The 19,148-nt window shown below is 38.4% G+C and overlaps 2 protein-coding genes and 1 long non-coding RNA gene across 3 annotated transcripts in view; 2 read left to right on the forward strand and 1 right to left on the reverse strand.

Moving 5' to 3' along the window:
* gxylt2 (glucoside xylosyltransferase 2) overlaps positions 1-7,364 on the forward strand; it is a 31,399-nt gene extending 24,035 nt beyond the window's left edge. The window contains exons 6-7 of the mRNA XM_083533644.1: positions 3,368-3,540; positions 4,526-7,364. Coding sequence (XP_083389770.1) covers positions 3,368-3,540; positions 4,526-4,714 — 362 coding nt within the window. The 3' untranslated portion in view covers positions 4,715-7,364. The remainder of the gene's footprint in view (positions 1-3,367; positions 3,541-4,525) is intronic.
* Positions 7,365-9,107: 1,743 nt separating this feature from the next.
* Positions 9,108-18,349, forward strand: ppp4r2b (protein phosphatase 4, regulatory subunit 2b). The gene is made up of 9 exons (XM_083533876.1): positions 9,108-9,254; positions 10,413-10,494; positions 10,647-10,817; positions 14,128-14,221; positions 15,375-15,412; positions 15,497-15,571; positions 15,777-15,917; positions 16,109-16,413; positions 16,868-18,349. The coding sequence occupies exons 1-9, from the start codon at positions 9,221-9,223 to the stop codon at positions 17,158-17,160; spliced, it is 1,233 nt and encodes a 410-aa protein (XP_083390002.1). The 5' UTR covers positions 9,108-9,220; the 3' UTR covers positions 17,161-18,349.
* Positions 14,646-15,368, reverse strand: LOC310722395. Its single transcript, XR_014532362.1, has 3 exons — positions 14,988-15,368; positions 14,779-14,952; positions 14,646-14,738 (listed from the first exon to the last, which is right to left on the reverse strand). It is a non-coding gene; the product is annotated as an uncharacterized lncRNA (long non-coding RNA).
* Positions 18,350-19,148: the final 799 nt, after the last annotated feature.

Genomic DNA, 19,148 nt, shown 5'->3' on the forward strand with positions numbered 1-19,148 from the left:
AACCAACACTATGTTGTAATTCTTGGCTTGCATGAGCACCACTAGATAAAATTAAAAGTTATATTGGTGATGAAAAACATTTTTTTCTATTAATACTAACTATATTTATCAGGACTAACTGTGAAAGAAATGATTTATAAGGATAAAAAAAACAAGAAAATTTTATTTTTGTCACAAGTGAATGTAAAGGATCTTTTATAAAGTTGTTGAATAAATATCTGTATGTCTTGAAGCTAATAAGGCCAGAAAACACATACCACCCAATACACCCAAAAACACATACCACCCAATACACCCAAAAACACATACCACCCAATACACCCAAAAACACATAATGCACTGTGTCAATCAGTATGTTCGATTTCATTGAGAAGTTAGCAAAAAAAAATTAATTAAAATATTTTTATGTACATACGTGCAAACAATAATGGAGAAATCGATTCATTTTAAACCACTAAGCGTTCAGACAGTAGTTTTTCTGATTGCGCTATCATGATCATGAATATTTAATGTGCTTACAGAGGCACGTAGGTCACATGATGCAGCTTAATAGCTCTCTGAGCTTTGAACAGTCTGACCTTTGATTAAATTTGCTTTGACTGAAGTTTGACACGTGGTTGAACGGTAACGGTATTTTACTTGCATGGCCATAGCATTATGTTTTTATACCTTTTTTGCATGTATGTCCACTTTTTCTGTGCTGTATAACCCCACACACGGGTATTATGTACATAACATGCAGTTTAAACTGAGGGGCATAATTTAAAAAAGCAGTTGTTCAAACTACATTTGGTGGTCTGAGGTGCTTTTTAGTCATGTTATGTAAGTATAAATTAGAGATCCTTAATCATATCTGCACAGAGCCAGTTTGGCTGTAGGCTGTAATTCTAGCCAAATAGGAGGCTGCAGCTAATTTTCATTTGAAGAACAAGAACAACTAGTCAAGCATTTGAAATGTAACCTGCAGGCATGTCGACTCATTGCAAATAAGATTGAAGAGCCCCGGTGTGACTGCAGATCCCACTTGCAATATAACGTACAGACACTGTGGCTGCCATAATTTAAATCAGTTAACAGCTTATAAAATGCTCTACTAAATTGTGGCTTTTTTTTGGTAACCATCTTCTGCATTAAACGCTGGAGTGAAGGATAATAGTATGCCATCTGTGAAGAAGTAGTGTTGAAGTGTGTATTCTGCATTCTGGTTTCAGCTTTGCTAAATAAAGACACTTATTTCTAGAGCAGGATCAGTCAGAATACAAATCCTGTTCCTAAATGTATGAAACATTGGTAGCACTGGGCAATAATGATGTCAATACTGAGGTAAATTTTAGTCTTGTGTCAAAGCACTGTTACTTTTTTTTAACCTGATTTATCTGTTAGAGGGTGTTGGTTAATTTTCTAGTCATTTCACCTGCAAGAAAAATGATTGTAATGCGCTCAATGTATAATAGATTTCTATTTTACATTTTGTCTATAGTAACAGCTATTGAGGATTTTGAGAAATCAAGTTATAGTCCTATTAGTCCTATAATCTCATTGTAATAGAAAGCTGGTTAAAAAAATTGTGGTTGTTTAACATATTAAGACCTTATAGTTCTTGATATATACAATGTTGTATGGTTTAGAGACGGTGGCATTGAGTTAAAGTCAGGAGGTAGAGCTGGAGGTAGCAGAGCTGAAGATGTCGAGGTTTTTGTTGGGCGTGATGAGGATGGACAAGATTAGAAATGAGTTTATTAGAGGGACAGCGCATGTAGGACGTTTTGGAGACAAGGTGAGGGAGGCGAGATTGAGATGGTTTGAACATGTGCAGAGGAGGGACATGGGGTATTTCAGTAGGAGAATGCTGAGGATGGAGCCACCAGGAAGGAGGAAAAGAGGAAAACCAACAAAGAGGTTTATGGATGTGGTGAAGGAAGACATGCAGGTAGTTGGGTTGAAAGAGGCAGATGTACAGGACAGAGGGGTATGGAGACGGATGATCCGCTGTGGCGACCCCTAATGGAAGAAGCCGAAAGAAGTTGTTGTTATTATATGGAACCATCTATATAGAGAGGTTTAACATTTCTGGAAATATCCATTAGCATCAGCACTGGAGGAAAAGTTTGCTTCTTCGAGTTTGCTTCGACTCAACTAATCAGTTTTCAGACTTTGCTTTTTCGTATGAGAAGCAAATAAAAATGAATAAAAATGCATCTCACATGCATTTTTATTCACAATTTAATATTTAATACAACACACTTTGTTTTATTATTGAGTTGCAGAAAATAGTAGAGAAAAGTAGAGAATGTAAGTGAATTTCAATCAGGCCAGTTTTGCAAACTTAAACTCTACTTAAACACTGAAATCAATTGTACTACAGTTCGGGTTGTTTTCATTGAACTATGAAAAATGTTTTTTTTTGTTTTTTTTTTGTGAAAACAAAAAAACATAGAAAGTAATTATATTTGTGTAATTATTTCTAAATATTGTTGAAATGAGCAGAACTATGTGGCACCTTTTCATTTGAATATAATGAATATTTTGATATCATGCAAATTATAGCCCACAGCCCTTAAGTTTGATTTTTTTTTGGTTCTTCATTGAGAAAAAAAATTGGGCCCCTTTGAACTAAATGGATAAAATGATTGCTGTGTTCATTTAAATAATGAACAATGGTTTGTGAATCGCTATGAAATATGATGGAAAAAAAAAATTCTAAATTGCAATGGTCATGTCATTTGGTCATGTCATCACTATTTTTATAACAGCATGATAGAATGCTCGAAATCTGATACAGGTAGTACAGGTATTTCCATCTGTAACGAATTCTATAGTTCTTTCTATAGCTGTTGTTTCTATAGTGACAGCAGGTATACATTGGCTTGTGTACCTCAGATGCACCTCACAATCTAAGACTAATAAACACATTTAAAATTAGGTTGTTCTTTAACAAGGTCATTTTTTATAATCATTGATGGATGGATTTTTCCTGGGAAACCTTTAACATAAAACAAATCTCTTCTGTAAGCACCTTCGTCTCGGTATTATTTTCAGTTTCCTCGCTATAATGAGAGGCCTCCAGTGTGCATTGTTTTGTTTATCATCAGAACCCGTCGTGGTATCCCTTGCATATTATGCTATACATAATGCACTTTATCTGCTAATATTGCAGATATTGTCTATTTTTAGAAACACTTACTAAATGCATTCTTTGAAAAATATAAGAACCATTAAGTACCATATTCAAATATCAAATATCCGTACCATTTAAGGTTTTGGTGCCAATGCTTTGTGTGCATGCATATCTTTTATTTTTAGCTTTTTCATTTATTTTAATTTATAATTAAACATATTTTAACATACTGTATGTGTGCTTTTACAGAATGCCTATATACATTTCCTTGCCAGTGGAACTACAGGCCTGATCACTGCATGTATGGCAGCAACTGCAAGGGAGCAGAGGAAGAGGGTGTATCCATTCTCCATGGCAACCGTGGCGTTTACCATGATGACAAGCAGCCGGCTTTTAAAGTGGTGTATGATTCTATACATGATGTGAGTCATCTCTCTCTACATGTGCTTTATGGGTGTCTTTATAGCACTAATGCTCCGTTTCCTCATCTTTTCTCATGTGCCAGTGCAATACAAGGTAAATGTCAACCAAGCAGCACAAAACGCATAAAATCATGCAGAGTTTCAGTTAATGTTCACTTCGAACATGAGAATTGGAGTTTAATTGTTAATATTTAGCCGTCCAGTTTGGGTGAGCTGTAGCCTCAGATTCCTTCTTCTGCCTGACAAGACTGGAATCTAATGTGGTCTTCTGTTATTCTATCCACCTCAAAGTTTGCTTTCTCAGACATTCTGAGATGTTTTTCCTTTTGGCACGTTTGTACAGAGTGGCTACGTCAGTTAAACTGCGGTCACGCTAGACTTTCAGACAGCTGCTGCGAAAATAGGCGGCAGCCAGATGTTAAAATGTACCATCTGTTAATGCAACAATGACACTGCAAAACTTTTTTTTTTTCCAGACTGTTGCATTTATATTATTTTAAAGAGGTGATATGTAAAACTGGACTATAATTAGTGTTTCTTCATCATGTATTTCATGAAGGTGATGCCATTACGTATACATCTACTATTAGTCAACTAATTCGCAGGTCATCAAACTTTCGGGCACAGCGACATGCGTTTTATCATTCGCTTGGTTTGAATACGAATCAATGGATCGAAATGTTTAGTGTGACCGCGGCCTTTACAGTAGACTTTGTCTGCAGCCTGTCAACCATCCAACCAATTTAGTGATTCATATTCTGATATTTTGATATGAACTGAAGCAATTGATCCGTGTCTGCATGATTTTATGCATTGCACTATTGCTACATGACTGGTTAATTTTTTGATCGAACAGGTGTATGTTCCTAATATAGAGACCTTTTATGAGTATGTGAAATGCATTGTGTTTTGTTACTTGCTCATGCATATTAACCTCTGTTATCACACCCTGAGATGATCCTATTCATTTTATTTTTTTTTTCAGTATCCTGTTGAAGAAAACCTGTTCCAGTCCTTGTTTTACCCTCTCCAGACCAAATTCTTGGACACGGTCAACACGCTATGTGGCAGAGTTCCTCAGGTGTTCCTAAAGCAGATCGAGAAGACCATGAAGGCCGTGTTTGAGCAAAAAGTGGTTCGCCACGCACGCCTGCCACGCAGACAACGTCGCTGAACTACAGTGTATGCAGTTGATCGATGACAAGGAGAAGAGCTGATTCTCCAAATCCAGTGGTGTCTTTTTTTTTTTTTTTTTTTTTTTTCTTTTTTTATGGATCATGTGCAATACCAAGAACTCTGTGTGGTTTCCTGACCAGTGTTCTTTATCTGGGAAAGATGATGCAGAGCTTTTTGGACAGACTGGGGTTTTTAGCAGTGGTTATTATGGAATAAATGGCAGCTTGGTACCTGATGAAGGGCGTGGCTCTTAAAAGAACTGAACCACTCAAGAGTATTGTGGGGTAAAAAGGACAGTCCAAAATGGTTACCTTGTAAGGTGTCTGGTAAATGTTGAATGAGTTTAGCAGGATTTCTTTACAGAGAAGATGGTGATAAAATAGAAACATGTTCCTCTTACACAGTGTAACAGAGCGACAGATTGCACAATCCGTTATTAGTTTTTACTCTTGTTGCAAAGAATATGAAGATAACTGCTTAGCACAAGTTTGGCAAACACAAATACGTGAAAATGCAACAGACTGTGGGGTCAGACAGAGGCAAGAGACGGGTGGTATAGCACTTGAATGTGCAATGTTCCTATTCAGTGATAATGTTTTAGAATCAAGCAAATGCCAGTTGGTGTTGCCTGGAGGCAGCATTGTAGAACTGGGTGATTTTTATTGCCTGATAATGGCCTACTTTTATTCATTTTAGTAGTCACCTTGTGTTTGCCATTTACCACATGAACTAAAATCCTGGTAATATACACCAAGTCTACAAACAGCCTTGCTCATGCCTTAAACCGTAAATAATGTGAAATCGGTATACTTTCCTATGATTATAATATGGTACAGACTCAGCAGAAAAGCTTTCTATTTTTTTTCCCCATGACAGTAATATAATCTAACTAAAAATACAATATTCTGGACAGCAACCAAAAAAAAAAAAAAAGACCCTCCATGTTTTCACGTGAAATGCATGCTTTTCAAATTGGACACGACACAGATTTGACCTCACGTGCGCTTTTACGAGGCATAAAATGTGGCAGTGAAATTGCTTTTGGAAACTAATATACCGCTAATGCGGCAGCACTATTACAAGACATTTGCGCTATTATTTCCATCTTGTGGCAAGAACCGATAAAGAACAAAAAATATATATATTTCAGTCTTCTGAGTCGCTCAGGAGTGATTTTCTGCTCCGTGCCCTTTTCAAGGTTGTGTGATGTTCTGCACAGGCTCACTGATCATTAATCATCATTCCCCTGAAGTGTGCTGCATTTATAATATGTGGATCATTGTCTACGTGGCACGTGTCTCTTCAAGTCAAGATTCTATTGAACATTTCTGATGTGTTCTCGTGGGTTATGTATATGGGTTAATCATTTATTTTATATTAAAACCATTTTAGGGAGTACATTAGATTACTTATTCCAAATTCAAACAGTAACATGAGGTTGGTTTTAATGCCTGCAGTCCCAGTAGATGCCTGATGGAGGAATTTTCAGCGGAAAACGATTTCCCTTAATAATGTTTATAATCAACACGAAATTTTCCATTTCTTTGTGAAATTCCTCATAATTTTCTTTCATTGAAATGTTGATCTGTTTTCATTTTAGCCAAAGGTTTAGTACCTTACCCACAATGTCATTTTGGTTGCCCTTTGATTGTGGTGCAGTAAGATGTGTGCTTTGTGGCTTACCTCATAGCAATGCCATTTTCAAACTCGGTACATTCAACATATACGAAGTCAGGTTGCCATGTTCTTTTTTTTGTAAGCAACACGCTAGCCGTATAACTGAGTGAGGTGTATTTTCTTTTTCAGAACAGCAAACTGTGTAGTCAGTGTTTGAGATTTATCTAATTTGTCTATGTTTAATCTAAAGCAAATTCATACAGCATCATTCAATTAAAGATAAGCAGTGCTATTTTGTTTACTTGTGATGTTGAGCTAAGCCTCGATTACTTTGAGTTCATCTAGTAGGTGTTTTTTTGTTTTTTGTTTTTTTGTTTTTTTGTTGGTATTTTCCTGATTGGGGTTTTGAATATTCTTACGTCTCGTGTATTTGCCTACGCTTTATCTAAAGGGAGATGAATGCTAGACAATGGTGAATGAGTTAAAACAGCTCTGGGGCAGCAGGTCAAAGGTATAACTAAGAATACAGTACCAATGCATTTCACCCTACATGCTAACCGTATCAGATGTTTAAAAAGTTAAATGTGTTTCAGGGAATTTTAGGAAGAGTTTTAAAAATAAAAACACATTTACATTTTTTTTTTTATTTGTTACATTGCATTTTCCTGTGTCAGATCACCCAATTAACCCTGTTCGAACACCAGATTTACAGAAATAACAAGTAACCATAAACACTTATCTGCTAAATATCCTGTGATATTTGCTTGCTATCATATTTCGATCTTTATATTGATCATGCTTATACATATTTTTATTTTAAGGCCTATAAAAAAGTGTTGTAAATAATATGATGTAAATGCACATCAGGACAGTGTGCTATTCTTATCTGGGACTGGTTTCCAGCATCATCTCATTGCTGATAAATTGGAGCATTCTGAAACATACAATGAAATATTTCTGAGTTTTTTTGTTTTTTTAATCAGAGATGTCAGTGCATGTCAGAAATGTAATAAAAGAAAAGAATTTTTCCATCCTTTTGTTTTGTTAATTACATTTTTTTTGGGGGGTTTTTTCGTGACTGGTCATATATATTATCATTGTTGCTGGAAAATGTTGCTCGGTTTGAACGGCTGCCTGGAAAAACCCCAGCTGAGTTGATCTAACTGGTAGACCATTATTGGCAGTTAGTAAATGCTTGTAGCAAGAAACTAGTTTTTGATCTACTGTTGCAATTACTATTTCATGAAACATTGTAGAGAACAAAATAGGCCAAATAGAAGAAAAAAAAAAAAAACATTTAATTATTTATTCAAGTACTAAGGAAGCTGGTTTAATAGCTAACAAATATAGTCTACGATCTTGACTAGCTCAACATGCCATTTGATAGCTGGTCCGGCAAATTATAAATGCTTTGAATTATCTCCTATCAAATACATATCCTGAGCGGTACGTTTTTATCATTGCCCTTACATGGTTAATTTGTGTAACCTTACATTGTGTTATCAGATATGTTATAGCAGCTATAAACATTTCGTTCTCAAATTTAAAGACCATGGGCAGTCGAGTGGTGCAACAGAAAGACATCATTTAGATGTTGTGACTTCCACCCCTAGTGAGTCCATGGTAGCAAAACTGATCAGGCTTTTTGGAGTCACAGCATTATTAGCCAGTGATGGGTCGCTGAGATCTTATGCATGGGGGACAGTGATTTTTAGAAGATGAGGTTTGTTCGGGTTGTTCATGAATGTACTGTGCTTGGAGTTTAAATACCTGGGATCGACTGTGCGCAGTAATGGACAGTTTGTTAAAGTGGAGAAAGGAGTGCAAGCAGGGTGGAGTGGGTGGAGAAGAGTGGTGAAGAGAGGTGAGACCTGCGGTGTTGTATGTTTTAGAGACAGTGGCATTGACTGAAAGACAGGAGGTGAAGCTGGAGGTAGCAATGGTGAAGATGCTGCGATTATCATTGGGAGTGACGACGATGGACAGGATGAGAAACGAGTTTATTAGAAGGACTACGCAGGTGGAGACAAGGAAAGAGAGGCATGATTGCGATGGTTTGGTCATGTCCAGAGGAGGGACACGGGGTATATAGGTAGATGAATTCTGAGGATGGAGCCGTCAGGCAGGTGGAAAAGAGGAAGGCCAAGGGGGACATTTATGGCTGTGGTAAGATGTAGATGTAGAGGACAGGGTGGTATGGAGATGGACGATTGACTGTAGCAACCCCTAACAGGAGCAGCCAAAAGAAAAGGAGGAATGTACTATGGCATAAAAAATACTATTACAAAGTGCTTGAAACATTTTTTGTCCATGTTCCATCCGACAAAGTGTTAGTATGTCAATGGTTCTTTCTAATATAACAGTACTTGTGAACCTATTTACACGAAACATAATCTGACATATTAGCGAGCGCGTATAAAGAAAATTATTTTTAAAAGTGATTTGGATTACAGCCGGAACTACTGTCGCTAGTTCCGGCTGTAATCCAAATCACTTTTAAAAATCATTTTCTTTATGCGCGCTATACAAGCGACACCTGACCAAATATCTTTCAGCATTTATTCATCAAGCGCGTAATGGATAATGCATAAATACAATTTAAGTAAATTTAAGAAAACTAATGAATGTACAAATGTAAACAAACCAGTCAATTAAAACGTTTAAAACAATCACAAAGTAGTGCATCAGCGGAATAGTAATAAAGGGGAGAGGTCAGACTAACGTAGGATACTATGGAGTACTAAACACCGGCCGCTTTACGACGGTGACGTCACGAGCGCCATATTGAAATTTTTTTTTTTTTTTTTTTTTTTTTTTTCTCCGCTTTTCCCCTCTTAACATCAGCCATTAGCACGTCGCGTCGTTGTGGAGTCCCGCTGTCGGAAACATGGAGATCGACACCCTTCTCGAGGCTCTGAAAGGTCGTTCTTGTTGATTTGAATTCCTTGTTAGGTTATCGGGGTGGCGGGGGTATACAGGCTGGCCGGCCGGCTGGCGGCACGGGGATGCGGCGCTGACGGCGGTACCGCGAGCGGCGTTGTTAGCCTAGCAAGCGTTCGCGTTAGCACGGGCAGCCAAGCTCACTCATTTAGTCGTCCGCCGCTAACTACTACTTCCATTTCTTCCGGGTTGACTTTTGACTCGGCACTTAGTCGTGAGTTAAAATGTGACTTTTACTAATGGTATATTTAATTTAGTCTTAATGAGGGATTCCCTTCTCTCCGTGCGGGTTTACACAACTAGCCAGGTTAGCGTTTAGCAGCTAATTGGTAGCCATTCCGGTGAAGTTCTGAGACGCGAGCTAGTTGCGCAGTAGACCCTTCGAGTAATGTTCAATACGATGCCCTAATAACCGGCGTTTTTAACTTCCTCGTCCTGCCCGAGTTATACGTGGTGTAGCTGGTGTTTTTCCATAATCCAACAGCGTTTACAACTCAACCTTGAGCGGTAAAGCCGGTAATCTGTCAGTGGAATATCCAATTCAATTCAGTTTGATTTGGATTGCGCTTTGAACATTGGACATTGTCCCAAAGCAGCTTTACAGAGATAACTAGACTATACAGTTTGAATGTATATGTTAGTGCCTATACGTTTATCTCTTATGAGCAAACCAGTGGCAAGGAAGATCTCCCTGAGATGGTAAGAGGAAGAAACCTTGAGAGGAACCAGACTCAAAGGGGAAACCTGTCTTCAGACGCCGAATGTCCATTCATTATAGTTTTCATATTTGAGGTCTGCTGTGCAGAACTGTTACTGCAAATAGGAGTCTTAAGCGTTTATAGTAGACTGTTGATAATTACAGTCCATATTCATGGTCATAGGGGGGCAGTCACTGGTACTGGTATGTTTAACATGACAGAGGGAGAGTACGTATCCTTACGTATCCTTAAATTTACACAAAAGTTTGACACTGTCAGTATGATCAGCTATAGTCATTCAGTAGGTTTGGACCTTCTTGGCTGGAAAGAGACCTGAAATAAATGTAATATTGTGATGGTTTGTTTTTTAAACCCTGGTTCTATTTTCATCATGGTAGAACAGTGCGAGTGACCTGTGCTGTGTTTCTCTGTTCTCCTCAGATTTCGAGAAGAAAGGGAAAAAGGAACTGTCTCCGGTGTTGGACCAGTTTCTGTGCCATGTAGCTAAGACTGGAGAGACCATGTAAGTCACGTGGACAGGTTCCATGTAACTTTTCTCCAAGCGCTGCTTATCCGTTCAGTTTTTAGCGTAGTGGTTTTGAATCGAGTCTCACAGATGTTCTGTGGATGTCCTTGAGGAATCTGCTCCGTTTACGTAAATGTCTTGTTTTGCAGGGTGTCCTGGTCGCAGTTTAAAAGCTACTTTCTCTTCAAACTGGAGAAAGTGATGGAGGACTTTCGAGCATCGGCACCCGAGCAAAGAGGACCTGCAAACCCCAACGTGGAGTCTGTCCCTTTTGAGGAGATGAAAGAAAGAATATTGAAAATCGTCAACGGCTACAACGGGTGAGTCTGAGTTATTTATTTATTTCTTTATTTATTACCTGGAAACCTATTTAAACTGGCTAAATTGTGAAAGCTAATGTCATTTAACCAAGTTAAATGCATTAATACAGACTAAGGCAAAACAAACAAGCATATAATGTAGAACCCCATGTTGTTGACATGCCTGACAATTATTGGCCAATGCCTCGTCTATAAGATTTGCTGTCACATTGCAAGATGTTTTATTCTGTTCAGCATTTTCTCTTGATATGTTTATGCATTAGGTAACGGTTACTCAAATAAAACCAATAGCTCACAACATGAAATCTCCTTGGCCCCATGCCCAGGATACTGATTTGCTCACCCATTACAAAAACATTTTTCTCCCCGTTCCTCCATTTTTTTCATTTTGCAGCGTCTTCTGTGTTTTAACAGTCCAGAGCACTCTAGATTTTAGCGGGTGGTGCATCAGTAATAATGGTCCGTGGTGAAACAGTGCTCCGTGTGTAGTTAATGTATTCAAATTACTCAAGGAATCATTTCAGCCCTACATTCCCCCTGCAACATTGTCAACAAATGAACTTACGGAGCAGGTCTTAAGACAAAGAGACCTTACATCTGTTGGCTCGATGGTCTGAAAGATATTGCACAACACAGTTTTGGCTGGGATACTCCAATATATTAAATTACTGAACTTTCAACAAATTCTTTAGATTTTGGAAAGTAAAGAACAGGACAAGAGGAGATGAGACAAACCGGAAAGGAGTGTTTAGAAGAAATGAAGAGACTAGATTGAAAGAGATAAAACAAGAAAAAGTAGCAGAGTACAGTTGAGGGAAAAAAAGATGATTAGAGGAAGAGATTTAAGAATAGAGAAGACAAGTAAAGGGAGAGAGGTAATGGAGGGGGGGGTATAGGCAGGAATGATAATGCAAAGAAGGGATAAAACAAAAAGAATGGCAATTGGGAAGGGGCAGACTGACTGATGTAAAAGCTCAGCCAAAGGCTGGTTGGCAAGGCCTTGCTTCTTCCTGATAAAAAAAGTCCGTAAAATTTGTTAGTCTTTGTAAGGGCAAATGAATGTACATTGCACACGTGAATTAGGAAAGTAGGCTAAGAACAATACTCAGCAAACCCACACTAAACTTAACTGGTACATGTTCACTTAGCTGTTGATCAGGCGATTTCTTGTGGGATAAGTGCACGTTTAAGACATTGAAAGATATAAAATTACAGACATTCCCGATACGAACATGGAAATGGCTTGTTTCTAGCATAAGTTCTAGACTATAAAGTTTAAATAGCTTTGATCTTTTTTCATAGTTATGTTAGAGGGCATCTACACACTTTTGCATTTAAACATCTTAAAAGAACGAGCTGAAGAACGAGCTGATTTAATAAATCAATGGCCATATTTAAATAAAACACTGTTTCTAACGTAACTCTACTGGACAGTGTCCACTGCAGGGGAGTGAGAAAAACGCCTAGTTTTCTGCTTGCAATCAGTCCCTGAATGGGGGGAGAGACTATAAGCCCCTCAACTCTCCTCACAGGCGTTCGAGTGCAATCAGGTTGGCTGCAAGGTATGTGAAATCTTGCCAGCGGATTAAATGTCCTAAATTGTTTAAAGCAAAAAAACACTAAGAAAGCACATGCAACTGAACGACGATGGCGTCGCGTCACTTTCAAACGGCTGACCAGTGTGGGGTGGTGGGGGGTTATGGTCGGTACAAAACTGATTTATTTGAATCCGTAATTCACGTTCAAATATGTCTACAGACGTAGTAGAATTGACTTACATTTGTATAGTACTACACTCACTTAAATTATGTTGATATGAAATTGATTTAGAGTTAAAATCTGGGCTAACGGTGTACTTGGCTTTTCTTTTGGCTAATGTAAAAGCAAGCATCCATCACACAGGACTGGTCCCAATACGTTTCCCATTTCAGCTTCATTGCTTTTGATTTTCTTCATTGGCCTTCTCTGGACTTGTGGGACGTTTCTCTTGCGCTGTGGTGTGCACTTGCCAAACTTTGTTCAATGAGCGACGACTGGTAAACCAGCGACTGCATCGTAGCCACCCAAGTCTTGTTGATTAGAACTGGACCATGGAGCAGCGAAAGAAAGTGTCCTTGTCGGATTACTCATGTTTTCTTTTACGTGGCCGGACAGGTAACATGTATGTCATTATCTGGAGAAGAGGTGGCACCAGGATGCACTTGGTGTTAAAGGCAAGCTGGTGGATGCTGTGTGAGGCCCGGTGTAATTTTCTGCTGGGAAGCTTTGAGTCCTGGCCTTCAAGTGGATGTTACGTTGACATGTAACATCTACCCAAGCGTTGCAGGCTAAGCATACCCAGTGGTATTCCCAATTTGCAGTGACCTTTTGGTTAATGAATGTACCCTGAAACAAAATTACTCGTCACAGTTTGAAGAACACAAGTTCAACTTTTTTTAATCACAGTTCGACTGAGCATTTGTGCAGCGTGTCGGACAAGCAAGTCTGATTCATTGAGGTCTCACCTCAAGACTTAAAGGATTTCCTGTTAATGCTTAAGTACCAGATACCACAGCGCACCTTCAGTGGTTTAGCGCAGTCCATGACATCACGGGTCAGAGCTTGCACGAGGGGTGGTTTTAGTGTTATGTTCAGTTTTAAAGTAGATAAATAATTCGTAAAGATGTCATCTTGTTTGCTCATACTGCATGCACTTCTCTTTACTCACGAGTGTTCATGGTATTTCCGCTCTGCCATGGGTTTCAACTCCCTCCCTTTAATAATCATGTAACTCCTGCATATAAGTGCAGGTGTGAAAGATGTTCTGGTTAAGGGCAGGACTTTGTTACCCCTTTGAAGGTACACTAAGTTCACGGTCTGGTCATATGTGTAAAAATGCTTAGCTAATGAGTTCACTGTAAACTTTGTGGTTTGTGTATTTGGTCTGGTTGTTTTTGTTGGACTTTTTTCTTATAGACAGTGCCCCCTGTTGGTGACCAGACCAGTTGTTTCTGTCCATAATTGATGGCTATAAAAAACGCACACTGCACAGGGCAAAGTTGCAAGTCAGGCATTCAGCTCCATAACATGCCATAGACCTAAAGAGAAAATACCTGCTAAAAACCAATTCAATTCCATCCCCTTGTGCTCTCAATGCCTTGAAAAACTGCTAGACAGAAGCGGTTCTTGGATTAAGGAATATCGTTTAGTATTTACATCATTTTTAAATACACTTTTAGGATAACATTGTAAAATGTGGAAGTCATACAGTTTGCAAAACTTTGGCACATGCCCAGTAATTATTTGTATATGCTTTAAATTTCTTACCCAGGATCCCATTCACTATCCAGCGCTTGTGTGAGCTCCTCACAGATCCCAAGAGGAACTACACGGGAACAGAGAAATTCCTTAGAGGGGTTGAAAAGGTAAGTATAGATTGTACTAATCCAATCTAATTTATATGGCTTGGTGGTTTTTGGGTGGTTGTAAAGTAATCAGGGCAATTAGGGTTAACCGTAATAAATCAAATTTCTGGATTTCTTTTTTTAATTATTTTAGAAATAATTTAATTGCAGATGCTTAAACCTATTTCAGGACACATTCAGGTATTAATATGATCCCAGTTTGACCTTCAGTTTCTGCTTGTTCTGGAAGAATGATGTGCATATTATCAGATGCTACAATATAACCTATTATCACATAAATCACATAAAGAGTGGTGCTTACTTACCACCAATAAATGTAATGTTATGGAACATCAAGTTATCGCTCACATTATAACAGCTTTAAACATTGCTGTCGTTTTTTTTATATAATAATTTTTTATTTTATTAGTTAAGTCAGAAATTTTGTTTCACGCTGGGGGAAAAAAACGCTTTTGTTTAAAGGAACAGATTTTGTTAGTTCCTCCTAACAATACGACTCCTAACCTGAAAACGGAGACTTTCTCCAAATGCGCAGTAGATGTTTTCTCACAGGCAACCAAACCAAATCAACAAGTGACCTGCTTAAATATATTTACCTGGTAATACGTTTTTTTTTTTTTTTTTTTTTACAGAAACTGATGTATGTATTAAAAGCTCATTAATATTAACCTGTATATTAAGTCGCCGTCAGAGCTGCTATTGTAGAAAAAGACACCCTCTGATGAATAACACTTGATGTTCGATTATCGGGCGTATAAACTGTTACACCAGCTCAGTATTGATTTTATCAGTCTGCTCGTTCATGTTTAGCGCACATTGTTTATGCAGATGCTTGTTCTGTTCTTTTGTCTAGCTACATTCCTCTTGGCCTACAGTTTACACACACACACACACACCATACTTGGCAATTGTAATTATAAAGCACACGACTCCTGATGTTTAGAGCATATTTTTGTTCAGAACTCCTAGAGAGCCTAGACATCCTGAACACTTTTACCCTGGTGCTCATAAAGGGAAGCATTCCTGAAGTTTAGTGCTAATTGCCAAATCTAAAGGGGATTTGTTATCTACTATAAAAAGTGCTATGCAGGGGCTTGAATATGACTTGGCATTGTACTCTATTGTGACGTATACATATTTTGTGTTTTCCCAGAATGTGATGGTGGTCAGTTGTGTGTATCCCACCTCTGAGTAAGTCATCTCAATTTGCACCAGCAGATTCGTTAGTTCTACTCGCGTACATGAATGATTAATGCTATTCTATTAAATTCTCAGGAAAAATGGATGTAGCGGTGTTAACAGAATGAACGGAGTCATGTTGCCAAGTAGCACATCCATATTCACAGAAAGGTAAATTAGCCCATGCTTCGTAGTAAATATATTAGATGTCTTGTTTGTAGAAGTAAGAACTAGAAGTACTGCTGTTATAACCTTTTTGTTTTTAATTTCTCTCTCTCTCTCTCTCTCTCTCTCTCTCTCTCTCTCTCTTTCTCGCTCTCTCTCGCTCTCTCCCTCTCTCTCTCTCATTCTCATATTTTTGAAACCTGTTCCTTAGGAAAGTGAATGGGCCTGGAACACCTCGGCCAATGAACAGATTGAAAATTTCCTCATCTAGTTCACTGGCCACAAACGGTCTGCTGGACAGTGCAGAAAATAAAGACCCAAACAAAGACTCGGGCCACAGCATATCTGTTGGGTATATTTCACCTGCCTAACTACTATTATCGGTTCTATTCGTGCACATCTCACATTTTTCATTTTTGTTTTTGTTATATTGGGGGTTACTGCTAACCTGGGAATTTCAGTTGTAGAATACATGATTATTATTTTTATTGTGTGTGTCACTTTTACTGCTTTAACTATTAAATCTTTCGTGTTGTTTTTCAGTGATGTGCCTGGGGCAAGCCTCGGGTCGCCCTTAAACAGCTGCATAAAGAACAAACATGCAGAGGATGAAAACTCTGAGGAAGAACAGCAGGAGGTGAAGAGGCTTAAATTCAGTGAGGATGGTGGTGAGGACGAGGAGGACGAAGACACCGAAGGCGAATCAGACGACAAGATTGTCGAGTCTGAGGAAGCGTCCGATGTGTCAGGAAATCCAGAGTCACCATCATCCATGATGCAGGAGAAAGAAGAAGGGCATGACGAAGAGTGCGATCACGCCAGTTCAACAGCAGCTAGTGAGGACCAAGGTATCACCTGAAAACGCCCAGCTGTGTTTAACTCTCAGACCAAAATGATTTGTAATCTGACATTATACCAAACAAATATGGGAAGATCGTGTGTTTATTAGAATGAAGTAAGGTAGAAATCAATGTAATAGTAAATTCATTTAAACGGTTATACATTTGTCAAATAGCTATAAGATGACATTATTCTTACAATGTATAAGTATTAAAAATAGTTAATGCCTAGCATGTGTCAAGGCAATTTGAAACAGAATTTGATGCACAGAATATATCAGCTAAACAAGTTATTTTCTTACATGTACAATCAAAGGAAAATAATTGAAATGATTTTATTAGTTTAGTGAATGTTTGTTTGATTATCTACTGAAACAGTTAATACTTTAGCTATAACTTTACTACTCCATAAGTTTAAAATGTGTTTCGAGTCTGAATCCACTGTATTCTTTCCTTTCTGTAGAGCCGTCCAGTACGCAGTCCGACTATGCAGAGAGGGAAGTTCCTTCCGGCTCTGTCCAGGAACCCAGTGACATGGACCAGTCGGAGCAGACAGCTCCAGCCTCGAGCCCTGAGAGGGCGGAGGTGGAGGAGGAGTCAAGCGAGCCGGACAGTAGCAGCAGTTCTGAGCTCACGTCCGGCCCCGACGCCTCGTCTGACTCCACCCCCAGTGGTGCAGACTCACCCACAGAGGGCAGCGTGGAGTTGGGGGAGCTAGACTTAGAAAACACAGAAGAGCCTATGGAGCAGGATTAAGGAGCCTCTTAAACACAGACTTTGTAGCATAAACAACAACCAGCGTGTGGAGATTCGAGAACACACTAACAGTAACAGAACAGGCTCTTTAACTCGGGCCACCAACAGCCTTTCGGTCCAGTGTCACCTACTTTTTCCAGCTTTCTTACCCGTTATGGGTGGACACACTATGCTGGTGTACATAAATTATTTTTTTTGGTTAATTCCTTTTTATTTTTGTATTGAAGGTTTTAAACTGGAAGGTTATTTTCATTCTATTACATCCTCTTCACCTTAGTACCACTGAATGCAGTTGGTCTTTAAAGGCATTTCCCCCTCTCTTATAGTATAGCAGTGAGATGATTATCCCTTTGATTGATTGCTTCTGTACAGATGGTTGAGGGGTTGTGAAGTGTTTTTTGTTTTGTTTATTTTTTTCCCCCCAGCTTTTTATTATTATTAAAAGAATTTTGTATACACAGACTTTATCTCCAGAACAGTAGAATTTATTGTTGCTTATGCAGTTTGTCCAAAGACACATGATTTATTAGATTTTGAAGCAAAGGCCATAATTATTGGTTCATGTTCAGTTTTTTTCTTCTTTTCCTCAAAGTTCAGGTTGTCTGTTAAGAATTATTACTTCCACACATTGTCTGCATATGGACCTGTGTCGAAAAGGTAATAAGCTAAGTTTGGTTTCATCTATTACGAACCCTCACAAACACATTTGAAAACTCTTGCTGTTACACTCGACTGTAATGACAGAGTTTAATATAAAAGGTACATCTACTTAATGGAAAGAATTAAGTGACTTTCTGATCCACGACAATAATTTATACGAACATTTCAATGAATCACTCTATTTTTGAGAAATCTAGACGTTTTGTTTGTTTGTTTGTTTTTTTCCACTTGCCAGTCTGCGCACTAGTCAGATTGAGCGAAAACTGCGTGTTTGTGAAAGTGAGCGCGAGCGTGAGAGGCGTTCCTGTCTATACCAAGCTGTCTCACGAGTTACAACTGACTGCCTCTACTGCACCTGTACTGTTTTGATATTTAGAATTTTTAAATTTCTGTAGTTTTGTAGAGGTTCGTGTTCACTGCTGTTTGTGGATCCATATTATTGTATGATCTTTCTGTGTATACTGAATGCGTGTGCTTTCAATGCAGTATTCAGGTGAAGCAATAAATGTTCTGATTTTAAATGTGCAAATGTGGGTTTTTTTATTATTTTTGTTTATTTGAAATTTTCTACTTTGTGTGTGTGTGTGTGTGTGTGTGTGTGTGCGTGCGCATGCAGTGGTAAAGCAAATTCATCAATGATGGAACAGTTGCCACATAACTGCTCTTCTATACAAATAATGTGAGCTTGTTCATTGAGTATTACTAATAGTGAATTCAAGTTCATTTTGTATACATTTACACTGTACATTAAAAATGCAGCCGTTTAAGATAACCCTTGTGCTTTTTGGTTATGATTCGTTCCCTTACTGACTGAATATGAGGTGTGTGTGTGTGTGTGTGTGTGTGTGTGAGAGCCCCAGGGAATGTCTCTTCCATTGGGTCCATTCTAACCCTGTTTTGTGTATTCCTGCATATTTGGATCGAGGTAGAGGGACAGCTTTCAACACACAGTTTGACACAGCCTTCAATCCTGGCTTTTTTCCAGGCACAAGCCATGTTTCAGTGACTGAAACTACACTGTAGACTTTTTTTGTCTACACTGCATTTTCCACAGATTTATGCAAAGCCCAGCAAAGTGCAATTTGACAAAAAAATTTATATCTTGCAATTTATCGAATTCCTAATGGCATGATTTTTCTAACAGAAAAGCTCAATAGAACAAAATGCTGATTTAGTAATCTGAGCTTGTATAAAATTAAGGGGGGGACATTTTTAGTGGATAAAAGTGGAAGGAAATTTTTTACACTTTGTTGAAGCACCTTTTGATCTTTTGTTGCACCATTCAGTCTTTTGGAGTAACAGTCTAGGAGCATTGCACATCTTGACCA

The sequence above is a fragment of the Silurus aristotelis genome (genome assembly GCF_946808225.1).
Source record: "Silurus aristotelis genome assembly, chromosome: 2".
Lineage (NCBI taxonomy): Eukaryota > Metazoa > Chordata > Actinopteri > Siluriformes > Siluridae > Silurus > Silurus aristotelis.